General features: G+C 46.5%; 1 protein-coding gene across 1 annotated transcript in view; it reads left to right on the top strand.

Moving 5' to 3' along the window:
* TXNDC5 (thioredoxin domain containing 5) overlaps positions 1–21,457 on the top strand; it is a 38,373-nt gene that overhangs the window by 14,055 nt on the left and 2,861 nt on the right. The window contains exons 4-9 of the mRNA XM_081086856.1: positions 7,540–7,636; positions 13,342–13,457; positions 15,421–15,507; positions 16,107–16,250; positions 19,157–19,239; positions 21,213–21,342. Coding sequence (XP_080942982.1) covers positions 7,540–7,636; positions 13,342–13,457; positions 15,421–15,507; positions 16,107–16,250; positions 19,157–19,239; positions 21,213–21,342 — 657 coding nt within the window. The remainder of the gene's footprint in view (positions 1–7,539; positions 7,637–13,341; positions 13,458–15,420; positions 15,508–16,106; positions 16,251–19,156; positions 19,240–21,212; positions 21,343–21,457) is intronic.

The raw sequence follows: 21,457 nt of genomic DNA, 5'->3' as shown, positions 1-21,457 counted from the left end.
AGAGGGAAATCACTTGGGCCAGAGTCCCACTGCCTCAACTGCAGACTATGGGACAACTGCCCCCCATGGTCACAGGCTCTGGGACCTCATAGTGAATTGCAGAGTGATGCTACCTCAGCAAGAATCACACAACACTGGCCAAAGTTACAGTACCTGAGCCGCAGGCCCCAAGACACTTTCTTCCCAGGCCATGGACTCCAGGAAATCACAGTGAACATATACCAATGAGACCTCAGACAACCCTTTCCATAAGAGCTGGAACCACTATCATATCCGCAACAGCTTGCACAACGAAACCAGGGTAAGTCACATTGCCAGACAATCCATGGCGTGACTTCATCCACGAATGAGAAATCAACATTCAAAACCCAACTACATCAGAAGAACCTAAATAGCACAAGTAGAGGGCTCCACTAGATCACCAAGCCCAGGGGATCTGAGAGACTGCACCACTGGGTCCCAAAAAATCACCAACTACGTAGAACCACCCCCAAAAGAATCTGGATAGCAAAACAGTTGGATCTAAGACATACAATTAAAACAATACAGCAAAAAATGGGGAGACAAAAAAAACCCCAATACCCAAAGAAAAAAAAAGGGAATCACCAGAAAAAGAATTAAATGAAATGGAGGCAAGTAACTGGACAGAGAAAGAATTCAGAGTAATGGTTATAAGGATGCTTAAACGTCTGGAAGATAAATACACACAATTCTATGAGAATTATAAGGAGCTGGATGATTATGTCACCAACATGAAAAGGAATCAAGAGGAGATGAAGAATGACATAGCTGCAATAAAGAACACAATGGAAGGCTTCAACAGTAGAGTAGTAGAAGCTGAGGACCACATCATTGAGCTACAAGACAAGGTAGAAAAAACCACGCAAACAGCAACAACTGGAAAGAAAATTTAAAAAGCAGGAGGAGAGTCTAAGAGAGCTTTGGGACAACATGAAATGAAACAACATCACATAATAGGGGTATCAGAAGGAGAGGGAACAGAACAAGGAATAGAAAACCTGTTTGAAGAAATAATAACAGAAAACTTTCCTGATGTTGGGAAGAAAAAAGCCACACAAGTCCAAGAAGCACATAGAGTCCCAAATAAGATGAACCCATAAAGACCAACACCAAGACACATCATAAATTGGCAAACATCAACAACAAAGCAAGAATCCTAAAGGTTGCTAGAGAGAGACAGACAGTTACCTACAAGGGATCTCCCATTAGACTGTCAAATGATTTATCAACAGAAACTCATCAGGCCAGAAGGGAATGGAATGAAATATACAAAGTGATGCAAAGCAAGGGAGGGAATCCAAGAATACTATACCCAGCAAGGCTCTCATTCAAAATTGAAGGTGAAATCAGGAGCTTCACAGACAAAAAAGGGATAAGGGAGTTTATCACCACCAAGCCAGCAATGCAAGAAATGCTAAAGGGACTGCTGTAAATAGAAGAAACAGAAAGGGAAGAAGGAACACAGGCATAAAGAATAAAAATGGTGACTAACAAGTACTTATCAATAATAACCTTAAATGTAAATGGATTAAATGCTCCAATCAAAAGACATAGGATAGCTGAATGGATAAGAAAACATGACCCTTATATTTGCTATCTATAAGAGTCCCACCTCAGAACAAAGGACTCACACAGACTGATAGTGAAGGAATGGAAAAAAATTTTCAGGCAAATGGAAATGAAAAAAAAAAAAGCTGGAGTAGCAATACTTATATCTGACAAAATAGACCTCAAAGTGAAGGCCATAACAAGAGATAAAGAGAGCCACTTCATAATACTAGAGGGAACAATTAAACAAGAAGGAATAACTATGGTAAACATATATGCACCCAATATAGGAACACCCAAATACATAAAAAAAAAAAAAAACCTGGAAGATATCAAGGGAGAGATCGACAGCAATACAATCATAGTAGGGGACTTTAATACCCTGTTGACACCACTGGATAAATCGTCTAACCAAAAAATCAGCAAAGAAACAGCAATCCTAAATGACTCACTAGAGCAGATGGACTTAATCAACATCTTCAGAATATTTCACCCAAAGCTACAAAATATACATTCTTCTCAAGTGTACATGGGACATTTTCAAAGATAGACCACATATTAGGACACAGGCAAAGTCTCTTCAAATTCAAGAAGATAGAAATCATATGAAGCATCTTCTCCGATCACAATGGCATAAAATTAGAAATCAACTACAAAAAAAAAAAAACAATGAAAAAACAAACACTTGGAGGCTAAATAGCATGCTATTAAACAATGATTGGCTTACCAAAGAGATGAAAGAAGAAATTAAAAACATTCTGGAAACAGATGGCAATGAAAACACAAAAATCCAAAATCTATGGGACACAGTGAAAGCAGTCCTGAGAGGGAAATTCATAGCTCTACAGGCCTACCTCAAAAAAACAAGAAAAAATGGTAATAAATTATCTAACCCGGCAACTTAAAGAATTAGGAGGAGAGCAACAAGAAAAGCCCAGAGTAAGCCAAAGGAAGGAAATACTAAAAATCAGAGCAGAAATAAGTGACATAGATTCAAAAAACAAAACAATACAAAAGATCAATGAAACCAAGAGCTGGTTCCTTGAAAGGATAAACAAGATCAATGAACCTCTATCCAGGCTCACCAAGAAACAAAGGAAGAGGACCCAAATAAACAAAATCAGAAATGAAAGAGGTAAAGTAACAACCAACCCCACAGACATACAAAGGATTGTAAATAAATACTACGAACAACTCTCCTCTAACAAATTGAACAACCTCAATGGAATGGACATATTCCTACAAAAATAAAAGCTTCCAAAACTCAATCAGGAAGAATAAAAAAAAAACCTGAATAGCCAATAACTACGGATGAAATTGAAATAGTAATCAAAAAACTTCCAGCAAACAAAAGCCCTGGACCAGATGGCTTCATGGGGGAGTTTTACCAAATATTCAAAGAAGAACTAAAATCTATCCTTCTTAGACTATTCTAAAATATTCAAGAGGAAGGCACACTTCCAAGTTCTTTCTATGAAGCCAGCATTATCCTAATCCCAAAACCAGATAAGGACACTACAAAGAAAGAGAATTACAAGCCAATACCCCTGATGAGCATATATGCTAAAATCCTCAAAAATTCTAGCAAATCGGATCCAGCAATACATTAGAAAGATCATACACCATGACTAAGTGGGATTTATTCCAGGAATGCTAGGCTGGTACAATATCCACAAAACAATAAATGTGATGCATCACATAAACAAATTGAGAGACAAAAATCATATAGTCATATCAATTGATGCAGGAAAAGCATTTGACAAAATCCAGCACCCTTTCCAGATAAAAACTCAGCAAAGTGGAAATAGAGGGATCATGCCTCAACGTAATAAAAGCCTTATATGATAAACCTACAGCCAACATATTCAATGGGCAAAAACTAAAACCATTTCCCCTAAGAACAGGAACAAGACAGGGATGCCCACTTCTGTTCAACATAGTACTGGAAGTGCTAGCCATAGCGATCAGACAAGAAGAAGAAATAAAAGGCATCCAAATTGGAAAAGAAGAAGTAACATTGTCATTATTCGCAGATGACATGATATTGTACATAGAAAACCCTAAAGATTCCATCAAAAAACTACTAGATTTAATAAATGAATTTGGCAATGTAGAAGGATACAAAATTAACACCCAGAAACCTATGGCCTTCTTATACACCAATAATGAACTCACAGAAAGAGAAACTAAAAAAATCCAATTTACCATTGCAACAAAAAATTAAGATACCTAAGAATGAATTTAACCAAGGAGGTAAAGGACCTGTACTCAGAAAATGACAGGATACTGAAAAAAGCAATAGAGGAAGACATAAACAAGTGGAAGAATATACCATGTTGCCCTAGCCAGTTTGGCTCAGTGGATAGAGTGTCGGCCTGCGGACTGAAGGGTCCCAGGTACGATTTTAGTCAAGGGCATGTACCTTGGTTGTGGGAACATCCCCAGTAGGGGGTGTGCAGCAGGAGGCAGCTGATCAATGTTTCTCTCTGATCAATGTTTCTAACTCTATCCCTCTCCCTTCGTCTCTGTAAAATCAATAAAAATAAGAAAAGAATATGCCATGTTCATGGATTGGTAGAATCAACATCATTAAAATGTCCATACTGCCCAAAGCAATCTATACATTCAATGCAATCCCCATTAAAATACCAATGGCATATTTCAAAGACCTAGAACAAACTCTCCAAAAATTCATCTGGAATAAAAAAAGACCCCAAAAAGCTGCAGCAATCTTGAGAAAAAAGAACAATGTTGGAGGGATCACAATACCAGATATCAAACTATATTACAATGCCACTGTTCTCAAAACTGCCTGGTACTGGCACATGAACAGACCTATAGACCAATGGAACAGAACAGGGAACCCAGAAATCGACCCAAGCCATTATGCTCAATTAATATTTGACAAAGGAGGCAAGATCATACAATGGAGTCAAGACAGTCTCTTCAATAAATGGTGTTGGGAAAACTGGACAGATACTTGCAAAAAAATGAAACTAGACCACCAACTTACACCATACACAAAAATAAACTCAAAATGGATAAAGGACTTAAACGTAAGATGAGAAACCATAAAAATCTTAGGAGAATCCATAGGCAGCAATATAGCAGACATATGTTTACCGATACAGCTCCTAGGGCAATGGAAACTAAAGAGAAAATAAACAAATGGGACTATATCAAAATAAAAAGCTTCTGCACAGCAAAAGAAACCATCAACAAAACAATTAAGAAAACCCACTGCATGGGAGAACATATTTGCCAATGTTATCTCCGGTAAGTGTTTAATCTCCAAAATTTATAGGGAACTCATACCACTTAACAAAAGGAAGATAAACAATTCAATCAAATAATGGATAAAGGATCTAAATAGACACTTCGAAAGGACATACAGAAGGCCAAGAGACATGAAAACATTAGCTCAAAGTTACTAATCATTCGAGAGATGCAAATCAAAACGACAATGCGGTACCATCTTACACCTGTCACAATGGCTGCCATCAGCAAATCAACAAATGACAAGTGCTGGCTAGGATGCGGAGAAAAAGGAACCCTTGTGCACTGCTGGTCAGAATGCAGACTGGTGAAGCCACTGTGGAGAACAGTATGGAGTTTCCTCAAAAAACTAAAAATGAAACTCCCATTAGACCCAGTGATCCCACTTCTAGGAATATATCCCAAGAAAACAGAAACACTAATCAGAAAGGATATTTGCACCCCTATGTTCATAGCAGCACAATTTACAATAGCTAAGATTTGGAAACAGCCTAAGTGCCCATCAGCAGATGAGTAGATTAGAACAGTGGTTGCCAAGTTTTCGGTCCTCGTGGACTACCAGTTGGCAACTGCTGGATTAGAAAACTGTGGCACATCTACACAATGGAATACTATGCTGCTGTAAAATAGGAATTCTTACCATTTGTAACAGCATGGATGGAATAGGAGAGCATTATGTTAAGTGAAATAAGCCAGTTAGAGAAATATAAATATCACATGATCCCACTCATTTGTGGAATATAATCAACATCATAAACTGATGAATAAAAATAGATACAGAGACAAAGAATCATTGAACAGATTGTCAAACTTCAGCAGGAAGGCTGGGGGGAGTTTTCGGAGGGAGGGGTAAGAGATCAACCAAATGACTTGTATGCATGCATATACATAATGAATGGATAAAAGAATAAATAAATAAATTTTAAAAAAAGAATCTAGAGTGGACCAATTTCTGTGATCTACTGTGGTGTTCCCTTGTGGTAGGACTGCACTGGTGACTGCCGTAGAGCACAGGAAGGGGTCATGTCCCCTAGTGCCATAAATATCATTTTAATACTGAGAGCCCTTTGAACATCTTATAGCAGCATACAGAGTGTTTTGTTTCACCTGTTGGACTCACTGACTGTTCACTGGGCCGTCATTCTCTTGGGCTCCTCTGGTGGGTACCTAGCACTTGGAAGTTTTGACAAACCAGTAGCAGAAAGGAAAACTTCATGAGGTTTATGATTACAGCTCAGGACACCTTTGAGCTGTCAGCACTTTTAAAGCTTTCAGTGACTGAACTTGGGTATTCTCTTTAATAGAAATATGAACTGCCACATAACAATTGAGTAATACCCCGGTGTTGACAGCAAAATGGTATTTCAGTGATCTTTTCTTCATCGCAGCTATACTGGCCTCAAAAATTGACCAATTTAGAATTGTGTAGTAAGTAGTAGGGTAACTGCATAGTTACACACCTTGGTGTCTGCTCAGGTACTGGCAGAAGTGTCTTTTTTTTTAAAAAAAAGTTTGTTGGTTGATTTTAGAGAGAGAGAAACATCAATTTGTTGTTCCACTTCTTTATGCATTCATTGGTTGATGCTTGTTTGTGCACTGACCAGGGATTGAACCCGCTACCTCGGCATATCGGGATGATGCTCTAACCAACTGAGCTACCCGGCCAGGGCAGGAATGTCTTTCTTAAAAACCCACTTCTTGATGGGAGAAGATTTTACTTTGGGTGGCATACATGCAATACACAGATCTTATAACATAGAAACCCTCACCTGAAATGTGTATGATCATATTAACCAATGTCACCCCAATAAATTTAATTTAAAAGGCGGGGGGGGAGGAAGCCACTTCTTGTACCTTTGTGTGTTTCTGTCCCAAACTTAGTCATATGAGTTGAAAGTATAGCTCCTGTGTGCCCTGTGGTTTTTCTCTTTGTTGCTTTGATTCATCTCAATTTACCTTCTCATCACCTACTTTTCTCTTTTATGAGTCCTTCAGAGTTTTAACTTCCTTCCCAGTTTTTTGTTTTTTATTTTTTACTGTTTGTGTGAATCAATGTCCGTTCTTTCTTTGTGGTTTTTCATTCTCAGTTTTGTCCATTTTGCTCTCTTTGTGCCTTTAGGTACCCTTTCCTTCAGATCAGAAATTTTATTTGTATTCTGTGTGAAATCTCACATCCCATTTCAAAGAACAGAGCAGCGTCCTTCAGGCTGACTGCTCTGTGTGGTTGGGTTTGGGAAAGCAAAGGACAGGGGGTGGGTTTGGCTGTCACCTGCTTCCCGAGGGGCTTCTGACTCTGAGGGGAGTCCTGTGCTGGCCTCCCCCCACATGGTGGCATCCCACACAGGTTCAAGGTGGCCAGGTGAGAAAGGTGATCTGCAGGAGGCTCTAGACCAGTGGTTCTCAACCTTCTGTCCCTTTTAATACAGTTCCTCATGTTGTAACCCCCAACCATAAAATTATTTTCGTTGCTACTTCATAACTGTAATGTTGCTACTGTTATGAATCGTAATGTAAATATCTGATATGCAGGATGATCTTAGGCGACTCCTGTGAAAGGGTCGTTCGACCACCATAGGGGTCGCAACCCACAGGTTGAGAACCGCTGCTCTAGACAGACACAGGTCACCTCCTTGATGGCTCTCACTAAGTCTTCACAGACCACTCAGTGATTATATTTTTGTTTCTTCCTATTAGACACCAGAGCCAGAACCAGAACCACCCAGGGCCCCTGAGCTCAAGCAGGGGCTGTACGAGCTCTCAGCGAGCAACTTTGAGCTGCACGTCGCACAAGGTATGGCAGGCGGATCTTGTGGGCGTTCACAGTGGGATGCACCCTCTCAGAAACACTGACCATTTGTTACCCCTTCACTTGCTGGGCTTGTCCTTGCCACCTGAGGCCTCATAGAAAGCAGCATCTGGGACACTAACCAGTGAACTGCCACGCGGCCAAAACGGAAACCATCCCCATTTCTTCCGTATGCGCTGGAGTAGTTATGAATTTAAGTTACCATAATTTTCGTTACAAACCCAGAGATGTCACTAACGAGTCTGATTTTAAAATTGGGCGATCAGAGTCGATATGCGAGGTTTGCGGCTATAGACGTGGGTGGCATGTGGGGAAGGCCCACCACTTGCATCTATCGGTGCTTATGGTATACAAAGGGTTAAGTAAGGATTTCTCTCTTCAGGGACCATTAGCATCATTATTTAATGTTCTTCCCCTTAGAAATTCCTCCTTTGGTCTCTGTCCTTAAATCAGAGTTTTAATGCTAAGCTAAGGCCTTAGGTGAGGGAATTTGGAGCTCACAGATTGTGAGTGACACAATTCCTACACTTGCTGGACAGTGCATCCTTAAATAAGAAAGTGTGTTTATATTCACGTTAATCATATACTTACTGACCTGAGCCAGAAATAAAACTTTCTCTTATCTGCCCTGACCAGGTGGCTTAGTTAGTTGGAGCATTGCCCCCTGCACTGGAAGGTTGGGTTCGATCCCCGGTCAGGGCACATACCTAGGTTGTGGGTTCGATCCCCAGTCGGGGTGTGTACAGAAGACAACTGATCGAGGTATCTCTCTCACTTCGATGTTTTTCTCTCTGTCTCCCTTCCTCCCTCTCTAAAATCAGTTTTAGAAAAATCCCACAACTTTTTAAACTAGAATTTAGTTTATTTAGTGGAACTATTATAACATGTGAGTCAGAGTTCTTCACACTTAAAATCTTTTCTTAGATACATCTTGTTTTTGAAAGTGGCCTCCTAAATATGGAGATGATCTGTGTACAATTTCTGATGTTAATAATGTAAGTCCTCCTTTCTTCACACATTTCAAAAGAGTTGGCTCAGCAGTGAATGATTCGCCAACTCCATTCTCAAATGCTGCTATGGAGAGAAATCCTCCCCTAAGACTGGGTTGGAAATGTTGTGAAAGGGGCTTAAAATCGCATCTGGCCTAGTGACTTCATGCTGTGGGGAGTCAGCCCCCCACTTAGTGCTAAATAACTTCCCCCAACCCACTGAAGGTGAGAAGTAACTGGTGCCTTCAGCTGTTTCCACTTTCCTTGGAGATGGCTATTTGTGCCAGCCCCCTGACTGCAGCTTTGAGGGGTTTCCCTGCAGGGGGTTCACTTTAACCTGAGACCAGCTTGGGCTCCCTGCAGGATGTGTTCCCCAAGTCACCTTGTTGGAGACCCTTCCCCGCAGCCAGCCTGGTCCCTCACTCTGCAAGCCATCGCTGAAGGCAGCCTTTGAGGATGCTGTCTGTGCTGCTGGCCTGAGGGTCTCCAGCCTCTGGTCTTGCACCTTCCGGGGGACACTCTGATGGGTCCCTGAGCGTCCTTTCCATCTCACCACCCAGTGTCAGCACCAGAGCTGTCTGGAGAGATGGGTTCAGCCTGGAAGCTAATTTGCTAATCTTTTGAAGCCAGTTTTTCACCATTTCCTTCAAACGCATCATTGCCATAGTGATGAGGCGCTGCTGTGAGCGATGACGTGGCCAGGCACAGTTTAGCATTCATTCGCTCGTTTTCTCCCTGGCCGCAGCCTGATTTCAGTTTGATCTCAGCCTGACATCTTTAGGCCCAGGATGGTCAAGGTAGCACAGCCTAGGAAAACATCTTTCATTACTAAGTAATGAAGTTTGAGGATCTGATATTTTTCCTTCTAGTCAGGAGAGTAATATTCAGTTTTTAAACCTACTTTATTGTGAAAACACAGATACAGGGAACAAATGTAAGGCTTAGTGATTTGTTATAAAATGGTCACCCTGTAACCATCTTTCAGTTCAAGACAAGCTTTGCTGTCCCCATCCCAGTCACAGTCCCCCGAGGAGGTGCTGTCCTGACTTTTATGGAAACCACCACTCCTTGCTTTTCTTTATGGTTTCATCACCCAAGTGTGTGCTCCTAGATGCTATAGTTTAGTTTGGTCTTTTAAAAATATATCTCATTCAATTCTGTTTAATCTACCTGTACCTCCAACATCCATTTTTCTTCCTAACATTCAGTTTGCTCATCACATAGGTGGTTTGACCTGTACAGTCCCCACAGTGTGGCCTTCACTGACTGTCTCCCCACGGTGTGGTCTTCACTGACTGTCTCCCCACAGTGTGGCCTTCACTGACTGTACCCGCACAATGTGACCTTCACTGACTGTCTCCCCACGGTGTGGCCTTCACTGACTGTCTCCCCACAGTGTGACCTTCACTGACTGTACCCGCACAGTGTGACCTTCACTGACTGTCTCCCCACGGTGTGGCCTTCACTGACTGTCTCCCCACAGTGTGACCTTCACTGACTGTACCCGCACAGTGTGGCCTTCACTGACTGTCTCCCCACAGTGTGGCCTTCACTGACTGTCTCCCCACGGTGTGGTCTTCACTGACTGTCTCCCCACGGTGTGACCTTCACTGACTGTCTCCCCACGGTGTAGCCTTCACTGACTGTCTCCCCACGGTGTGGCCTTCACTGACTGTCTCCCACGGTGTGGCCTTCACTGACTGTCTCCCCACAGTGTGACCTTCACTGACTGTACCCGCACAGTGTGGCCTTCACTGACTGTCTCCCCACAGTGTGGCCTTCACTGACTGTCTCCCCACGGTGTGGTCTTCACTGACTGTCTCCCCACGGTGTGACCTTCACTGACTGTCTCCCCACGGTGTAGCCTTCACTGACTGTCTCCCCACGGTGTGACCTTCACTGACTGTCTCCCAACGGTGTGGTCTTCACTGACTGACTCCCCACAGTGTGGCCTTCACTGACTGTCTCCCCACGGTGTGGCCTTCACTGACTGTCTCCCCACAATGTGGCCTTCACTGACTGTCTCCCCACGGTGTGGCCTTCACTGACTGTCTCTCCACGGTGTGACCTTCACTGACTGTCTCCCCACGGTGTGGTCTTCACTGACTGTCTCCCCATGGTGTGACCTTCACTGACTCTCTCCCTACGGTGTGGTCTTCACTGACTGTCTCCCCACGGTGTGACCTTCACTGACTGTCTCCCCACAGTGTGGTCTTCACTGACTGTCTCCCCACGGTGTGACCTTCACTGACTGTCTCCCCACGGTGTGACCTTCACTGACTGTCTCCCCATGGTGTGACCTTCACTGACTGTCTCCCCACGGTGTGACCTTCACTGACTGTCTCCCCACGGTGTGGCCTTCACTGACTGTCTCTCCACGGTGTGACCTTCACTGACTGTCTCCCCACGGTGTGACCTTCACTGTCTCCCCACGGTGTGACCTTCCCTGACTGTCTCCCCACGGTGTGGCCTTCACTGACTGTCTCCCCACGGTGTGACTTTCACTGACTGTCTCCCCACGGTGTAGCCTTCACTGACTGTCTCCCCACGGTGTGGCCTTCACTGACTGTCTCCCCACGGTCTGGTCTTCACTGACTGTCTCCCCACGGTGTGACCTTCACTGACTGTCTCCCCACGGTGTGACCTTCACTGACTGTCTCCCCACGGTGTGGTCTTCACTGACTGTCTCCCCACGGTGTGGTCTTCACTGACTGTCTCCCCACGGTGTGACCTTCACTGACTGTCTCCCCATGGTGTGGCCTTCACTGACTGTACCCGCATGGTGTGATCTTCACTGACTGTCTCCCCACGGTGTGACCTTCACTGACTGTCTCCCCACAGTGTGGTCTTCACTGACTGTCTCCCCACGGTGTGACCTTCACTGACTGTCTCCCCACGGTGTGATCTTCACTGTCTCCCCACGGTGTGACCTTCACTGACTGTCTCTCCACAGTGTGGTCTTCACTGACTGTCTCCCCACGGTGTGACTTTCACTGACTGTCTCCCCTGGTGTGGCCTTCACTGACTGTCTCCCCACGGTGTGGTCTTCACTGACTGTCTCCCCACGGTGTGATCTTCACTGACTGTCTCCCCACGGTGTGACCTTCACTGACTGTCTCCCCACAGTGTGGCCTTCACTGACTGTCTCCCCTGGTGTGGCCTTCACTGACTGTCTCCCCACGGTATGGCCTTCACTGACTGTCTCCCCACGGTGTGACCTTCACTGACTGTCTCCCCACTGTGTGGTCTTCACTGACTGGACCCGCACAGTGTGACCTTCACTGACTGTCTCCCCTGGTGTGGCCTTCACTGACTGTCTCCCCACGGTGTGGCCTTCACTGACTGTCTCCCCACGGTGTGGCCTTCACTGACTGTCTCCCCACGGTGTGGCCTTCACTGACTGTCTCCCCACAGTGTGGCCTTCACTGACTGTCTCCCCACAGTGTAGCCTTCACTGACTGTCTCCCCACGGTGTGGCCTTCACTGACTGTCTCCCCACGGTGTGGCCTTCACTGACTGTCTCCCCACGGTGTGGCCTTCACTGACTGTCTCCCCTGGTGTGGCCTTCACTGACTGTCTCCCCACGGTGTAGCCTTCACTGACTGTCTCCCCACGGTGTGGCCTTCACTGACTGTCTCCCCACGGTGTGGTCTTCACTGACTGTCTCCCCACAGTGTGGTCTTCACTGACTGACTCCCCACAGTGTGACCTTCACTGACTGTCTCCCCACGGTGTGGCCTTCACTGACTGTCTCCCCACGGTGTGACCTTCACTGACTGTCTCCCCACGGTGTGGCCTTCACTGACTGTCTCCCCTGGTGTGGCCTTCACTGACTGTCTCCCCACGGTGTGACCTTCACTGACTGTCTCCCCACGGTGTGGCCTTCACTGACTGTCTCCCCACGGTGTGGCTTAATGTGTCCTTGATCTCTCTATTCCCTGTGAACTGCTACTTGGATCGAGAGACATTAGCAGTTTCCGTTTTATGTTTTTTGGGGGTTGGGCAAGACTTCATTACCTGCTGAGTCTCTGTGATGTCAGAGCCTAACATTCACTGCCTAGAGGCGCTCATTTATTCTGGATACCAAATGCTGCTGCTCTGATTCAAGCATCCTGTCTCCATTTGTTGTTGTTAATCCTCACTGGAGGATGTTTTTCCATTGATTTCTTTTTTTTTTAGAGTGGAAGGGAGGGGGAGAGGTAGAGAGTGAGAAACATCGATGTGAGAGAGACACATCAATTGGTTGTCTCCCATATGCATCCCGACTGGGGACTGGGACTGAGTCTGTGCCCTTGCTGGAATTGAACCCAAGACCCTTCCGTCTGAGGGCCGATGATCTAACCCCTGAGCAACCGGCTAGGGCTTGCCTTATTTTTTTACCAAAAGAAACTTGCCTGGCTTATCAGTTGGTTATGCACGATACGGTAAATCCAGATTCTTTCCCTTTATTTCCAGTTTTTCAAATAATAAGTTGGTTCCCTATTGTCTTCCAAAGGTGACAGATTAGTTTCTGCTTTGAGGATCGTTCTGAACTCGTAGATGCAGACATTTCTGATGGAGAGTCACTTTTTACCAGTTAAACGGTTCATACTGGACTGAGCTTTGCAAGAGGACAAAAATGAGAGGCTTCCATTCCATCGCTGGTTAGGTGTCACGTAAATGACCCTCCCTCTCCCCTCTCTTTCCCGGCTCCCACGGAAGGCAACCACTTCGTCAAGTTCTTCGCCCCGTGGTGCGGTCACTGCAAAGCGCTCGCCCCGACCTGGGAGCAGCTGGCCCTGGGCCTCGAACATTCCGAAACTGTCAAGATTGGCAAGGTGAGCGCAGCCCTTATTCAACTGGGAATAGACCGCTCTGGCTGGATTAATTAGCAGAGGAGCCCATTATTCATTCTGTGTGCGAAGTCGCAGACTTGATTTATGATTTCCATTTAGTGTGCCCCTTGATCATTCATTTCACCTTCACAGATGGCAGCCTGGTTTCGAGTGTGCTGGCTTTTCCACAGCCCAGAGATAAATTATGGCTTTGGCTCCTTTGTTTATTTTGAAGCGATGGCCAATTCAGAATTGGCAGCCCCTGAGCCCTTTCTGCAAAGATAGGGGCAGCGCCTTGGAGAATGTTCCCTGGACGTACTTGGACGCCATCCACATTCGATCTCACCCAGGAGCTCTTTGCTGGAGGACCCTCCGAGCTCGCACAGGCGCCCGGGGACCCTCCGTGGGGAGCCCAGCTGCTCTGCTGCCTGGAACTCCTCCCAGCTTTTCCCACTTTGCGCAGAGCAGCCAGGAGTGATGTCTAACAACTTCTGTGTAACTGGATTTTCTCGAAATATTAGCCACTTCTGCGCCATCAGGCACTTTTAATCTCATCCATCCTCTGGCACCCAGCAGACCATCCCTGCCTGGGCTTCTGCTAATAAAAATCTCATTGTCTACATTGCCAGGGGCCAATTTGTATACAGAAGTAATGCTGTGTCCAGGAACTATAGTTGATAAGATAGTCTCTCAACAGGGTGAGATGTCAGAAGCATAAATTTGGGCATCAGATAGACCTGGCTGGCCAACCTGGGCAACTTGACACCTCGTTCTTCCTCTCAGTGAGACTGAGATGAGGTCGAACCGATAGTCCCGAGGATGGAAGTGAAGAGCTTAGCACGGTGCTTGGCACGGAGCAGTGGCTAGTAAATTGTAATAGTTGTTGTTAGTTCAGTGGATTTTTCAGTGTTGCCTGCAACACTTTCAATAATACGTCCTAGAATGTATGGGTGTGATTACGATTTTATATTTATTGAACATTTCGTGGAAGTCACTATAAAGCGATCTTCCTGTTCTCTGTCTTCCTATGCCTTGTATCCTTACTCTGTGTTTTGAACCTTGATGGGAGATTATTTTGTTTTCAGTTTATGCCACTAGAGCAGACACAGTCCAAGTGACTGTGCTGTGGTCCTTCATCCCTGGGCGTACGTGTGCCTGGGTAAGACGGGGCTCAGAGCACGCACCCCGCCCGCCCGATGTCAGTCTGCAGCGTCCTGTGCTTCAGTCCAGCACTTTTAACTGCTCTCTGATTTCAGTTCTTTGTTAACGTAGCATTTCCAGCTGCCTTTATCGACACAGTGAGGAACAACTTGGTCCATCAAACTGATTTTAATACCAGTAGAAACGAAAGAAGTGACTTAGGATAAAATGTTTCATGAAAATGTTGAAAAGGAGAATCTTATGAACATTTAAATGACAAAAAATCTGAAGAGCTGTGATAGTTGGTAAATTGAGTTTATAGAATTAGGGACATAGTCCAAATTTAATTGGACTTCTTTTCAGTTTTATCTTTATCATATTCCAGGGACTTCTATTTGCAGTTGACTATTTGCTCCTTTTTAATTTTAAAACTCCGTAAGTTTGAACTGAGAATAAATGTATAAGCTGGCTGCCATTGTGACTGGTGGGCGTCTGTCACCGACGCCAGGCCTGCCCCTCCCTTGGGGTCAGGCCAGGCTGCCCTTCTCCACTGATTGACCTGCTCAAGGTATTGCTCTCTGAAAGTGCCGTTTTCAGTGAGCAACATCACTCATGCTCTAAAGTGAATGTGGCCCTCCTGCTCCCTTGGCTCGGGTGTCTTTGGGGCCGTGTCTGCAGGGAAGGCCGCAGAAACTGCAGACTGCTGGCCCAGTGGCTGCAGGTCAGGGGCGTTAGAATTTTTCTTTTTAAAGAAACCCCGAGGGCCATAGTCATTTTTGTCAGGAAGGCTCACAGGTGCTGACTGGACGGTGGTCTTGCCTTGCAGGTGGACTGCACGCAGCACCACGAGCTCTGCTCCGGGAACCAGGTCCGAGGCTATCCCACGCTCCTCTGGTTCCAGGATGGCAAAAAGGTGCGTATTTGGGTCTTAGCCACAGTGGGCTGAGCTGTCGGGTGCTAAACAGCCATGCGGATTGCCAGAATGGACGGTTTGGGCACCGGTTTAAAGGATACATGTAATGGAACAAAAATGCCTTTCTCTTAACTGATAAGATTTGGGTAGTGGGAAAAACTGCCAGTTGTTATACTATTTTGAAACCTTTCATTTGGCTCAGGTGGTTACTAGAGTAACCCAAATCCACCGTCCTGGGTAACTGAGCTCTGGCCATGGCCTCTGAGCAGGGTCCATGTGCCCTCAGTAAGGTTCCCGTTCCCGTCCCCGCCCCGGCTGATGGGCAGCCTCACAGAGCGCCTGCGGCTGGCAGCCAGGCTGTGCTACGCAGCTCTGCAGAGGGCAGGGCTGTGAAGCTCTCACGAGAGCTAACCCCTCGGTTTGTCATCCGCGCTCTCCCATTTAGATCCGAGCCTGCAGGCACCGCACAGCTCACACAACCAGGGGAAGGTGTCTGATGGCAGGGTCCCGGTGGGCGAGGGCTCACAGGACGTTTGAGTGGCTCAGGCACTTCAGTGTACTAACTCGGCCGTGTTTCTGTGTGGCCCTTCTCTGGACAGGTGGACCAGTACAAGGGAAAGCGGGATCTGGACTCGCTGAGAGAGTATGTGGAACTGCAGCTCCAGAGTGCGGACCGCGGCACCCCAGAGGCCACCCCACCCGCGGAGGCCCCAGTGGGTGCTGCAGAGCCCGAGGCTGACAAGGTGGGTGCCGCCCAGCACCGCCCGCAGAGGGCATTCTCTGGTGCTGGGGACACAGGACATGTGAGGACAGTGCTGAGCCATTCAGATGGCTGGTTACAGCTGACTTTTCAACACGAAACATGTTCTTTGACTATGTTTACATGTTTGTAAGGGGCAAACGGCAACATGGATGTGAGGAAAATCCCAAGAAGGAGTCGAGATCTCTGGGAACCTCCTCCCTTTCACTCAGTTATCACTGTACTTGAGGGTATTCGCTCTGAAAGCTTGTCTGCTGCCTCGTGGGCCCACTGTCTGTTCATTTCCACAACGTGCTGCAGGCATCTTACTGTAGCCTGTGGCTTATAAAGGCCAGGAACACTGGGTAGCAGGACAGCTGTGTGCTGGAATTGAAGGCGGGCGGGTGGCTGGAGGACATTCATTTGCTTAGACGGTGTCTGACTCACTGAGGGCATCTTCATTCTCCAGGCTTTAGAGTCATTTGTTCTGTGATTATCAAGCCCTTGTTATGTTTCAGGCACTGTCCTGGGCCACCAGGAAGCAAAAGCAAGGCCCTGCCCCTGCCTGTGCCGACCGTGGGTCTAGTGGGGGCACATGAGAGCACATGCATGCAGGTGTCGCAGGGGCTCTGAGGGTGTGCAGGGCTGGCAGGTCACTGTGTGAGAGGAGGGGGCCGATAGGCAAGAAGTGTCATTGGAGAGGTGACAGGTGAATGGTGTTTGCTGGAGAGGTGGGGAAGGCATGCCTGGGGGAGGAAGAGTGTGAGCAGCAGCACCGTGCTGGGGCCAGCGGGCGTCGCTTTGGCTGGAGGGCGAGGTAAAGAGGGGGACCAGGAGTGCAAGCAGGATGCAGAGGGAAAGAGTGGGGGTGGGGAGAGCTGGTTTGCAGAGGACTTTGTTGGCCAGCCAAGGATTTTGAGCTTATTTATAGGGATCCAATGGAAGGTTTGCGTTTTAGAAAGATGACTGGCAACAGCTTGTACGAAGAAGATGGAAAACTGGTGTATTAGGTCATAAAAGAAGATGGGATCCCAAACGGAGGCTGACAGTGGGATGGAGGGCAGGAGTGCCGCCAGCACAGGGACTCCAGCTCTGAGCAGTTAGGACAGTGGGGTCTGCGCTGCCGCAGTTCCTGGCATAGCCGGTGGACGATGGCACCAAGCACGAGCAAGGGGCCCGGGGTGGGGGGGGGAGGGGGGGCGGGGTGGAGATGCCATCAGTTTTCAAGGTGTCGCTTTTCAAGGCTGTGTGGTGGTAACTGTGGCCAGTGTATCAGTCTGGGGCTAAAGCAGGCCGTCCGCACTACGTCCATGTGTCTGGAGCTTTAGGTAGAAGCTATTGCCGAAGTCATGGGTTAGAATGAGATTTAAGGCGACTCAAAATAGTGTGGGGGTTTTTTTTTTCAGGAAAACAATGCTTGGATTTCCTAGCAAAGAGCCATAAGGTCTGTCTGTCAACATATTTCCAAAGCAGAATACGTAATGTTGCTACTTCAGTTCACACGACTGTACTTCATAGCATGCCAGGTCTTACCTGGGACGCGGGGACACGGGGCAAAGGAAGGGGCGGGGTGCCCGTGCTCCCAGGGAGAGGGCAGTGAGCCAGATGTGCCTGAACGCTCCCCGGTAACCCTCCAGCCCTCAGCATTTACAGCAGAGGTCACGGCGCGCTGGAGCCATCTGTCCCTGGGCCCCAGTTGTTTGGAATTGAAAAAAGCCAGTGGAAACCCCTACCCATCCTCTCAGGGTTGGGGAGAAGGGGCCTCTTCGTCCCCACAGCCCATCCCTTAGTTGGACTCTTGCAGGCTGGGTGTTAGTTAAAAGTTGAAGTTTTGGTTTAAGAAGTAAACAAATGATTTTGTAGTTGTTATGACCACATATGTTAGAGGAGTGTGTGTGTCATGGTGGTTAGAAAGGTCATCCCAAATTGAGTATAATTATATACTATGGATGTTTTCATCAAACACAGAGCGGCTTCTATTTATAATGAAGTTTTCCACCATTAAGTGGGCCTTTCAGTGAGTGTAGCGTCCTGTTTCTGGACATAAAGAAAGATGGCAGTGTTCTACAATGCCCCTGGCACTCGGCGCCTCCCGTCACCGACAGGCTTACTTGAGGCCAGACTCAAGCAGCGCAGCCCTGGTACCTTCAGCCACATGATAAATCACCCATATTCGTGCTCTCCTGAGAGAATCGCAGATGTATTTTTGGAGAAACAGGAGACGTGGTCCTCTGAAGAGCTGTCACGGTAGAGTCACTTTGGAGCAGACTGCACCGTGCAGCCGGAGCTCAGAGGAGCAGCTTTTACATTTACTTTGAATTTAAAAATGGAAAGAAGCCTGTTATAGGTAAAGCACATCGTTGCCTGTGCTTTTGTAACTTTTTGTAAGGTCCCTCTATGACATAGAGGAAGTCATTTTTATGAATCCCTGTGATAGAGAGTGCCGAGTCAGTGAGAGGAGCCACGGGTACAGACTTCAGGAGGCCCAGTAAGGGGTGTCTGGGCTCTGGTCAGTGTGGGAGGCTCCGAGGCAGGGAGGTCTGATTCAAGCCCTGTCCACCTAAAGCTGACTGGTCCACACTCCCGAGCCCTGGGGAACAGCAGCTGCCCCACACTCACCCTGGGTTGGGGCGGGGGAGGAAGGTAGCGAGCGCTGCACTGTCCTGCCACCTCCTCGAGGCGTCTCGTGGGCTCAGGATCCATGGACCTGTGATGAACCTCTGCCCTTCAGAGGCCACTGCTCTACCCTTTTGTGTCGTTTGTGAAATGCAAGTTGTGTAGGTAGTTTTGTGTGACCTTAGAGTAGGCATAACAGCGTTCAGAATTATTGGTTTGTCTTTCTGCAATCCCAAAGCATTATCCCCTGTGCTGTAAGTGATGTATTTCACTGTGGCTTTTCCACCCCTGAAGGGCGCTGTGTTGGCACTCACGGAAAATAACTTTGATGACACCATTGCAGAAGGAATAACCTTCATCAAGTTTTATGCTCCATGGTAAGTGGCTCCTTAATTAGAAACTACTTTTCCTAGTGCACTTCAGTCCCTTCGTATTTTTCAGCTCATTAGCCCACCCTCCAGGCTCATCCTGGGGCTCTGTTGTAGGAAATAAGGAAATGTTATCTTTATGCTCCTTTGTTCAGGTATGTTCCAGTTTGGTGGTATTCATGACCATTTATGGAAAATTGGGTTAATTTATTTTATAGTTTGGTCTGCTTTTCCGAAAACATAATGGAGGAGAACTATGGTGGTCATATAGGACTTAAGTTGTGGTGCCTGTGTGCTTCGCAAAATAGATGGATTGTTTTGGTTACATAACCCATAAACATTTGATGTACTTCTGCTCCTTAGTCTATTTTATTTATTTATTTTAAATTCTTTGTTGTTGAAAGTTTTACATATGTCTCCTTTTCCCCCATTGACCTTTCCCCGCCCCCACCCCCTGTTGTCTCTGTCCATCGGTCATGCTCATGTGCGTGGATACAAGTCCTCTCTTTTAGATGCCATGGAGAAATCCAGCTGAAATCAGAGCCTTTCCTGCTACACGGTGCTCAGGGACCAGGCAGACAGGGACTGTGCACGGGTTTGGGGACAAAGCACCTGTGTGGGGGGCAGGATGAGAGGCCCAGAACTTCCCTGAACTACTGTAGCTCTGGGTGTTCTTTAATTCCTTGAAACGTAGCAGTAAAACTGAAGGAAATGAAACACTGCATTTGGGAATGCAGGGTGCTGGGAGTGTCCGTTCCGTATTTAAAAGCAGACAGGAAAGGTCACCACATGCCATTTTGCTCTTTAGTTTGTTTCATTTCGGATATTCGTGAAAAACCATCATAGCAGAGATAAAAGTTAATGAGCCCTGCCTGGTTGGCTCTATTGGTTGGAGTGTTGTCTGGGCACCGAAGGGTCTCAGGTTCAATTCCTGGTCAGGGCACATACTTAGGTTGAGGGTTTGATCCCCAGTCGGGTGGATATGGGAGACAACGGATTGATGTTTCTGACATCCATGTTTCTCTCTCACCCTCTCCCTTCCTCTCTAAAATCAGTAAAAAAATATATATATCCTCAGATGAGGATAAAAAAGAAAAGGTTTTGAGCACATGACTTGTATGAGTTGTGCTGTTTTAATTCTTAAAAAATAGAAATGCTAGCCCAAGCCCGTTTGGCTCAGTGGATAGAGCATTGGCTTGCGGACTGAAGGGTCCCAGGCTCAATTCCGGTCAGGGGCACATGCCTGGGTTGTGGGCTCAGTCCCCAGTCAGAGGCGTGCAGGAGGCAGCTGATCAATGATTCTCTCTTATCATTGATGTTTCTATTTCTCTCCCTCTCCTTTCCTCTCTGAAGTCAATAAAAATGTTATATATATATAAAAAAGAAACACTAGTAAATAATGCCTTTAAAACTATTTTCTATTTTTTTAAAAAAAGCTATATAGATCAGGTTTGAAGACAGCGGATCCCCTTTTATTACAGGGGAGCAGTTCTTGTAATCAGAAAAGGGACACAGGAGTTTTGAATGATTTAGTGCTCACACCACATCACCGAAGCTTGAGGGGAGCTGTGAGGTTGTTTTGAAATGTTGAGACCATAAGCAGTCAAATCTAAAATGTTTTTAGCGTTCAAGTGACTAAAAAAGTGACGACGTTTGGAGTCCATTTTGTTTCCTGTTCGTTTCCTCCTGTTCACGATGCATTCGTAAACCAGTTGGCCCGATGTACGGATCAGGGACCTGGTTTCAAAACCCAGACTTGTTTTCACACCAGCTTGTTTCCATCAGGTTATCCAGGAGTCTGCTTCAGGCGGACTTTGCCGTCTTTGTTTAGGAGGAGGAAGAAGAGAATGGGAGAATTTGGTGTTTTATAAACTTCTAGGCCATTGTTGACAGCCTCATAGAAAAATAAGGCTTGGCAGTGAAATGTCGGTGAGGGACCTCAACCTGGGACTTCAACAAAGCGGTCATTATTCCATTTCCAGGTGTGGCCACTGTAAGAATCTGGCTCCTACCTGGGAAGAGCTCTCTAAAAGGGAATTCCCTGGCTTGGCAGAGGTCAAGGTCGCCGAAGTGGACTGTACTGCTGAGCGCAACATCTGCAGCAAGTACTCGGTGGGTACCTGTGGGTGAAAACACTTCCGGGGACGCTGAGTATCGGAGCTGATCCCGCGTGGAGCTGGAATGTGGTATCGTTGTCTCAATCAAGATAACGCACTGCCCTCCTCCC

This window comes from Myotis nattereri, assembly GCF_964212035.1.
Source record: "Myotis nattereri genome assembly, chromosome: 3".
Lineage (NCBI taxonomy): Eukaryota > Metazoa > Chordata > Mammalia > Chiroptera > Vespertilionidae > Myotis > Myotis nattereri.
This window is presented reverse-complemented; position numbering and strand designations above follow the sequence as displayed.